Below are 9,370 nucleotides of genomic sequence, written 5' to 3'. Positions count from 1 at the left end.
TATTATTATTATGTTAACATAAATATTATGGTTAATAATATTATCATTTTTGTTATTAAGAAAGATCACTAGGTATTATTATTAGTAAAAATACTATTATTATTATTATTATTATTATTATTATTATTATTAATATCATTAACATTATTATTATCACAAATATTAGTAATATTATTAACATATAACATTTTTATTTATCTTTAGTAGTATTATCATTATTATTAATATTAAAAGCATTTTCATTTTTATTAACATTATTATTATTATTATTATTAGAATCATCATGAATTTTATCATAATTAGTATTATTTTTATATAACAAATTATTGATATAATGCTATCAATCTATAAATATATTAATATAACTATATATATAAATATTAATATACAAAATAAATATATATATAACCTTTAAAATAAAAAATATATTACTAAATTAAATTAAGAATATATATAAACTGGTTTGATTATTATTACATGTTAATTATATGTTTTAATATATATATAACTGATATAGGTTCGTGAATCCGACGCCAACCCTGCATTGTTCAATATCGTCATATGTATTTTTACTACAAAATACAGTATAGTGAGTTTCATTTGCTCCCTTTTTAAATGCTTTTGCAATATATATTTTTGGGATTGAGAATACATGTGCTTTTATAAATGTTTGACGAAAAAGACACAAGTACTCGAAAATTACATTCTATGATTGAATCATTATACCGGATATCACCCTTTCAGCTTGGTAGCCTAAGAATTAGGGAACATACCCCCTAATTGACGCGAATCCTGAAGATAGATCTATAGATGCTTTAGTACTTCGATTTTATATACAGATGAGTGTACCTGTATATTTGGGGATATTCTAGATGCATTTGTTAATATCGGTTACTAGGTGTTCATCATATTAATGATTTTTATGCACTTGCGAGTGTGATGTTAATTATGAAAAATGAGAATCTTGTGGTCTATTAAAATGATGGAAATGAATGTTTATGATAAACTAATGAACTCACCAACCTTTTGGTTGACACTTGAAAGCATGTTTATTCTCAGATTTGAAAGAAATCTTCCGATGTGCATTTGCTCAATTTAAAGATATTACTTGGAGTCATTCATGACATATTTCAAAAGACGTTGCATTCAAGTCATTGAGTTCAATAAAGATTATTATTAAGAAGATAACAGATTAAGTCATTTATAGATTGGATATATTATGAAAGGGTATGCATGCCTGTCAACTTTCAATGAAATGAAAGTTTGTCTTTTAAAAATGAATGCAATGTTTGTAAAATGTATCATATAGAGGTCAAATACCTCGCGATGTAATCATATGTTATTGTATTCGTCCTTATGGATTAGGACGGGTCGCTACATTAATGAAGACGGTAGCTCGACTCGTAGCTAACGGTCGAAACCAGCAGGTTGGTATTGATTGTGATGAGACCTTCAGCCTGGTTGTTAAACCGGCATCGATACGCATTGTACTCAGTTTGACGGTATCTCGACAATGGCCAGTTCATCAGCTAGATGTCAAGAACGTCTTTCTTCACGGACAGCTTTTAGAGATTGTCTATATGCACCAGCCACCAGGGTTTCGGGATCCCTGATACCCGGATCACGTCTGGCTCTTGCAGAAATCTTTGTACGGCCTTAAGCAGGCCCCTCGTGCATGGTTTAAGCGCTTTTCAGGTTATGCTCAGCGGTTGGCTTTCACCAGAGCCGATGTGATACTTCTCTTTTTATTTATCATCACGGTTCGGATACAGCATACCTGTTATTATATGTTGATGATATTGTGTTGACTGCTTCTTCTATAAGGTTAGTCCAGCGAATTATTGCTTCCTTACATAATGAATTTGCTATGACTGATCTGGGCCCGCTGAACTACTTCCTTGGCATTCATGCTACTCGTACTGCGTCTGGAATGTTCATCTCCCAAAAACAGTACGCCTCCGAGATCATTGAGCGGGCTGGTATGCCCTCATGTCATCCTTGCAGGACCCCGGTCGAACCGAGTGCCAAACTTATTAGTCATGGTCCCCCTGTTAAGGACCCCACTTTCTATCGCAGCGTCGTAGGCGTACTACAGTATCTTACATTTACACGACCAGACATCTCTTATGCAGTTCAGCAGATCTGTATCTTCATGCATGACCCTCGAGAGCAACACATGCACGCTCTTAAAAGGATCATTCGTTACATTCAGGGTGCCACTGACCTTGGTCTTCAGGTATATGCATCTTCTCCCACCACATTGGTCGCTTATTCTGACGCTGATTGGGCAGGTTGTCCCACCACCAGACGATCCACCTCAGGCTATTGTGTTTTCCTCGGCAACAATCTTCTATCATGGTCTTCTAAGCGGTAACCCACGCCCTCTCGTTCCAGTGCAGAGGCGGAATATCGGGGAGTTGCCAATGCCGTTGACGAGACTTGTTGGATTCGTAATCTTTTGCACGAGCTTCATTGTCCACATACTTCTGCTACCTTGGTTTACTGTGATAATGTCAGCTCCGTCTACCTCTCCACTAATCCGGTTCAACATCAGCGAACCAAGCACATTGAGATTGATATTCACTTTGTTCGTGATCTAGTTTCTCAGGGACAGGTACGGGTCGTACATGTTCCGTCCAGATACCAGTTTGCTGACATCTTCACTAAGGGTCTGCCATTTGCACTGTTTGACGAGTTCAGATCCAGTTTGAGCGTCCGGAGTACTCACGCTCCAACTGCGGGGGGGATGTTAGCCCATATTTATTAACCCATGTTTTGTATGTGTTGGGTTTAGCCCTCTAGATATTGTTAGGGTTATCATCTATTTATACATATGTACTACACAGTGATTTGGCAATGAAATACAATCAATCTATTCTTCAACAATAAACACTAAAATATAAGAGTTGATATTTTTTCCGTGTATATCAAACAGAAAATAAAAGTAAATATAAAATATAAACTAGATACTACTTCCGTCCCAAATCTATTGTCCCCATAAAAAAACACAAACACAAAATAAGGTCGTAGACACATAATATATAATATATAAAAATGAAATGAAGTGGAAAATAAGGTAGGAAATCATCATAGTATTATACTTTCATTATCAAGAAATAAATAAATGGTCCGATGATGAAAACACGAATAAGTCTCATGCCAAAACGCATATAAGAAATTCAACGGTATATGAGAGTTGATATATTGATAAGAAACTTAACTAAGCTGATTTTAAGGAGTTAGCAACGTCAATAACAAAACGATAACGGACATCAGATTTCTGAAGACGTTCCATGGCAGTATTAATATAGTCAATGGGGATGACCTCAATTGCTGCAGTTATCTTGTGTTTTGCTGCAAATTCAATCATTTCTTGTGTCTCTTTTATCCCTCCGATCAAACTTCCTCCCACTAGCTTCCTCCCTGCCATTACAAAAACGTTAACACATAACCAAAAGATGTAATACAAGATATAAGGAATGTTGCTAACTGAAAGTTTGTATATTTCCTTCGCATACGTTTTTAATTAGTACTATTGCTAAACTATAATGATCGACCAAATCGCAGTACATAGCAATGATATTAAGGTATAGACCACGACTAAAGATTATAAACTGGATGTGACAAACTGGGTGGGACAAGCACATATGTAAGTTTTCGACTAGAAAGGGCCAAATTAGGTTGATACAAAATTATTTTCTCAAATATTTATTTATTAATTTTTTTTTTTTTTTGAAAGGCAAGACCCTAAAGTGAGGTCGGTGGGGATTGAACCTGGGTCTCCTGTGGAGATTTTTTGTTTCTCCATTCTTTGTTTCTTTCATAAAATAAAAACTGAGTTTGATTTGATTGATAAGGTATGTTATTATTGTTATACCCAAAATAGAGAAAACAAAAAGTGGCTTCACCCATTTTAAGTACATCTGTAAAAATTGCCACATGTACTCAAAACTAGAGTTTGACCTCAAATACTAATTTGCTTACCTTCTGTTCTTAAGAAAAAAAGATGCATCAAATATTATTAAGACACGATTAATTCACACACCCCATTACGAATTTAAGAGACATTTGAGCGTCTCATAGGTGAAAAGTCAACTCAATAGACCTTTGGTACAAAAACAATACATTGAGTTAAAATTGTTACATACCAGCAAGCAAAGGGAAAGCTGGTACTTCATGTGGTTTAGTTGGAGCACCAACCAAAATCAATTTTCCGTTAGGCTTTAGAATATCAATCAAAGGCACAAGAGGATGGTCAGCAGCAACGGTATCGATAATTCCATCCATAGTACCCATAGCAGCCTGCAAATATAATTTAAATTGACACAATATTAAATCATTTTAAAATCAATTTTAATCATCAAAATGTTTCCTAGATGCACAGAAGTTGGTTTTTTTGGGCTACTTTTTTCATCTTTTGGGTTTATTTTGGACAAAAGATCAGCTAAAATTAAAAAGTTACCTGCATTTGGGCCTGCTCGCGGCTAACCAAGAACGAATCAGCACCGAGCTTACTAACAGCCTCTTCTTTTTTATCAGGGTTAGTACTAATCACAGTAACCTTAACACCAAGCGCTTTAAGAAACTTAACAGCCACATGACCTAGCCCACCAAGCCCAACAACACCAACATGCATTCCAACCTTATCAAGCCCATAATACCGCATTGGGCTATAAACACTGATTCCAGCACATAATAAAGGTGCACCACCATCAAGCGGAAGGTCTTTAGGCCATGAGACAATGAAGTGTTCATTAGTAACCATGTGGTCAGAGTAACCACCATAAGTTATTTCCGATGTAGCATTGTATGTCATTACAACATTTGAGCAGTATTGTTCTTGATCATCAACACATTGATCGCATGAACGGCAAGAATTAACCATACAACCCACCCCAACGTTGTCTCCGACTTTGACCTTTTTGACCTTGCTACCTACCTCAGTTACCACTCCTACAATCTCATGGCTGCAATGAAGTAACTTTGAGTCAGTTTAGTTGTATCGATAATCTCAATACTCATGTTTATGTTTTGAAATTATTAAAGTTTTCTGTTAGATTTATAATATGACAAAAAAAGGAAGAAAAAAAAAAAAAACCGTATGCTTGAATACGAAAGTAGTTAACTACTATTGCAAGCAAAAACATTACTAGTCAAGTTGTACTTCCCTCCAACAAAAAACATACAGTTGAAAATAATTTTTCTTTTGATAAAAGGTTACCCGGCAAATTGTACTAAAACTAGTTGTAGGGGCCGCACGATGCCGCTTCATCGTATAGATATTTTTTGGCAATGTTTAGGAAAAATTGTAGGGAAAAAGAAGATTAAAAATAACAAAATAAGAAGTAAGCATAACGTTTTTTGATGAAAATAAGTTTAAAAAAATCGGGGCAACATTTTTGTACAGTCCTTCAGTGAATTTGTAGGGGAGAATGAGAAGGAGAATTAAAAAAACAAAAAAAAAAACTGTAGCTCATTACTAGAGCTTGTAGGTACAAATGTTTCTGCGCAACGTGCAAGTCGATAAGGCGTAAAACCGGATACTATTCACTTACTATTCCCAAGGGAATTAGTATATAGTAGTAACTAGTTGTGGAGCCCTCGCTTCGCGCCGGAGGCTCCGTTTTGAATGCGAGTTAAAAAAAAAAGTCTTGATCTATTTTGTAAAAAAGAATTTTTTTGGACATAACATTGAAGGCTTGTTCCTTTTGTGAAAGTTGCTTCTTTTAGCGTTCGGGTTTTATTTTAAAAAAAAAAGTTAGTAAAGTGGGGGTTCGATTTGTATTTTAATAAAAGTTAGTGGGTTAAGTTTGTGAAATTTGAAAAAACTTTACGTATAAAGTGAGGGTTCGATTTGTATTTTAATAAAAGTTAGGGGGTTAAATTTGTGAAAATTGAATATTAGTAAAAAAAAAGTTAGTAAAGTGGGAGTTCGATTTGTATTTTAATAAAAGTTAGGGGGTCAAGCTTGTGAAATTTGGGAAAAAATATACGTATAAAGTGGGAGGTTCGATTTGTATTTTAATAAAAGTTAGGGGTTAAGTTTGTGAAAAGTGAAAAAATGAATAGTACTATTCATTTTCACTTTACGTAGGTATATAATTACCCGTCGGAGGTGTTAGAGTACGACCACCGGAGACCGGTGATGTCAGGCAACAGAGATTTGATTTGAAAATATTGGGGTAGAAACCACATGATTACCATTACAAATTAACCGTCGGAGGTGTTAGAGTACGACCACCGGAGACCGGCGATGTCAGGCAACAGAGATTAAAGCATGGCAGATGAGAGCTCCAGAGAACATCAGGTAGGTGAGGGAGTGAAACCCTAGAAAGTATAAGTAGGTGGGTGGAAAAGGGATGCAAATTGACCAAAATAGCCTTATCAGATTAACTGAAATGACATTGACCACACAGTCCAATCGAAACACTAACTCTCACAACATCAGTAGGTAACTTTTACAAATAGTATATTAGGATAATAAAAATAGTAAAGATGATAAAATGAATAACAACTACCACTAGCTATCAAAGAGATGAGCTTGTTAAGGGATGTTGATAATAAAAGGAACAAGGCAGGGGACCATGTAGATGTGGATAATGTTGCACCTCAACATGTGAGTGGTGATAATCATGCTAATGTCCAAGTTGATTATGATTATTTAATAATATAATAATAATAATAATAATAATAATAATAATAATAATAATAATAATAATAATAATAATTAATAATAATAATAATAACAAAAGTATAATAATAATAATAATAATAATAATAATAATAATAATAATAATAATAATAATAATAATAATTGACATTGCAAATCAATTGATGGTTGATGTTGCGGGTGTTGGGCAAGGTATCAGTTCGGTTGCGTATAATGCACAAGATATACAGATACAGATATGGCACTTGAAGGTCAAGGGTTCGCTAAAAAAAAAAGAAATTGAACGAGATCGTAAATGTTATTGTGACGCCGGTTGCTTCCCAATCGATTGGGTTGGAGACGAGATGCTTGTTAGATAATTTGGCTAATGTTGCTATAGATAATGGTGCGGGTAGGAGGCATTTTATTTGTTCGGACGTGAAGTGCGAAGGTTTTTGTCAGTGATGGTTCACGCATTCGAGTAAATTTCGTGGACCCGGGGTTAAGAAATATGCTTCTAAAAGCAATGCAAAGGATAAGGTAAAAAAGAAGATTGCGTCGGATAATTCGTTTAGTTTAAGGGATAGAAGTAATGATGATGAAGTGGGGGGTGAGATCTAAAATTCGTGTAAAGACGCTCAAGTGGACGGGTCTTGCAAGTGGTCTTACGTGGGCTCAGGATTGGGACGATCACTAGGAAAAGTAGATTCTTTTCGAGGAGTTTGGAACACGTGGTTTCAGTCCTCCTCCGTCGGGTACTAACATCGATGACTAAACCGGATACGGTACGACCTTTTCATTCAAGGCTAGTGCGGGCAATGTCGGCGACACCGACTTCACCGACGATGAGGCCATTGGTTAGTGGGGTTTGGATTTGGTTGTTAGTTAGTAGTTGTCTTGTGTTTGAATTGGTTACTATATCCGTATTTTTTTATGTTGTAGTTTGTTTGTCATGTTGTTTGTTGGCTCTCAGCAGTGTTTGGTTTTAGGTTTAGTTTATTTTTTCGAGCTCTCTGTCCGCGTTAATTTCTTGTATCATGTTTCTCTTTTTCTCAATCCAAGATAAAAATTGTAAAAAAGTCCAAATAACTAGACCACCCAAAACAACCAAATTAAAAAAACAACTAATCAAGATGTCAATCAACCTTGAGTCTATCAACCAAACTAGAAGGTTTAAATCGGATCATCATACGTTTTAGATGTATTAAGAAATCATTAGTCATTGTATATAACTAATAACAGCCATAGTCCGATGCACAGTAATGAAGGGCATAAAAGTGATTTTTTTTAATTATTTATAGAAATCTACAATTAATTAATTTAGAACTAAAAGTAATAGATAAAAATAAATTACGAATGGAGGGAGTAGTATAAAGAACTAACATTATGGAAAGACCATACATGATCATTAAACCTTCTCAATGACACCAAACCGCATTTTGGCCAACGGTATCGTGGTGGCCCTCCAACCAAGAGGTTGAGGGACATATTCGTGGTTGTAAATATTCGTGTTAATGGTGTGTGTGATTTTGCCTTTAAAAAAAAAAAAAAACCTTCTCAATGACATATTGAATGTAACGTCAAAACATAACTTACCCAGGGATCAAAGGATACTTGGCATTGAACCAATCATTCTTGATAGAATGAAGATCAGTGTGACAGACGCCACAGTACAACACTTTGAACCTCACATCTTCATCTCCTGTTTCCCTACAATCAACAATCATCACACTTTTGTTATGTGTTTAACTAAGTGACACCACACATGAAACATACACTCGTTTCAGTTGTCATAACAGAAATAACGTGGCGCTCATGTAATTTTCTAACATTTGTATCAATTTTAATATATTCAACGGGTTCCTAACCTTTACCCCTAAAAAAAAAAATTACTAACAAAATTTTGTTTTTGTTCTTCATCAAAAACCGAATATCAAATTGAGGTGACTACATAATTTACGATATTTTGTATTACTTATCAATGAAAAATGTTATTGATATAATTTTGTATACTTGTGATTCGATCATGATCCATTTAGAAGTGTTAAATGTAAAGCGTAAGTATCCTTCACAATATACTATAGTAAAACTTGCACAATAATTTAATATTCACATTAACGTAATAAAACGCTATATATTTTGTGTTATCTTCTATCTATCTATATAACATATAAAGCATCAGATCTATGTATTGTCTTCCTTTACAAAATTGAATCTACGTAAACGTAAATACAAATGAAATAAATTTAATAAATAGATAAATAAATTAAATATACCTCCTCGAGAACTTAATGGGGGACAGTACGCCGGAGGGATCTCTAGCGGCGTATCCGAAAGCCTTAACGGGATATGCGGTCTCCGATGAACTCTCCATCTGCTACGATATGTGTGCAAATGCAAATGAAAAACGATAATATGTTTGATGGAGAATGATTTAATTTATGGTTGTGGGGTGTATATATATTATGAATGCTGTATAATATATGTATGGAATGGCAATATTTTTTGAGCAAAAGAGATTTATTACCATAACAAATGATGTACGATCTTTTTATTTGTTTTCCTAACGTCACATATGATGAACATCACGTTATACATCATACATGTTTATATTGCATTTGCGTGTATTTAATAATAATGTATATATCGCTGTAGTCTATTTCTATTAAAATCCTATAAAAAAAAAAATTCCTAAAAGGTATAAACATGGTTTTTCAAAAA

At 34.3% G+C, this 9,370-nt stretch overlaps 1 protein-coding gene across 1 annotated transcript; it reads right to left on the bottom strand.

Moving 5' to 3' along the window:
• Positions 1-3,072: 3,072 nt before the first annotated feature.
• On the bottom strand, positions 3,073-9,157 carry LOC139862150 (8-hydroxygeraniol dehydrogenase-like). The gene is made up of 5 exons (XM_071850710.1): positions 8,926-9,157; positions 8,246-8,359; positions 4,463-4,967; positions 4,149-4,302; positions 3,073-3,423 (listed from the first exon to the last, which is right to left on the bottom strand). Exons 1-5 carry the CDS (start codon positions 9,021-9,023, stop codon positions 3,221-3,223), a joined length of 1,074 nt encoding a protein of 357 aa, XP_071706811.1. The 5' UTR covers positions 9,024-9,157; the 3' UTR covers positions 3,073-3,220.
• Between the last annotated feature and the right edge of the window lie 213 nt (positions 9,158-9,370).

This window comes from Rutidosis leptorrhynchoides, chromosome 8 (genome assembly GCF_046630445.1).
Source record: "Rutidosis leptorrhynchoides isolate AG116_Rl617_1_P2 chromosome 8, CSIRO_AGI_Rlap_v1, whole genome shotgun sequence".
NCBI lineage: Eukaryota > Viridiplantae > Streptophyta > Magnoliopsida > Asterales > Asteraceae > Rutidosis > Rutidosis leptorrhynchoides.
The sequence above is the reverse complement of the archived record's forward strand: the minus strand, read 5'-3'. Positions and strand labels throughout refer to the sequence as shown.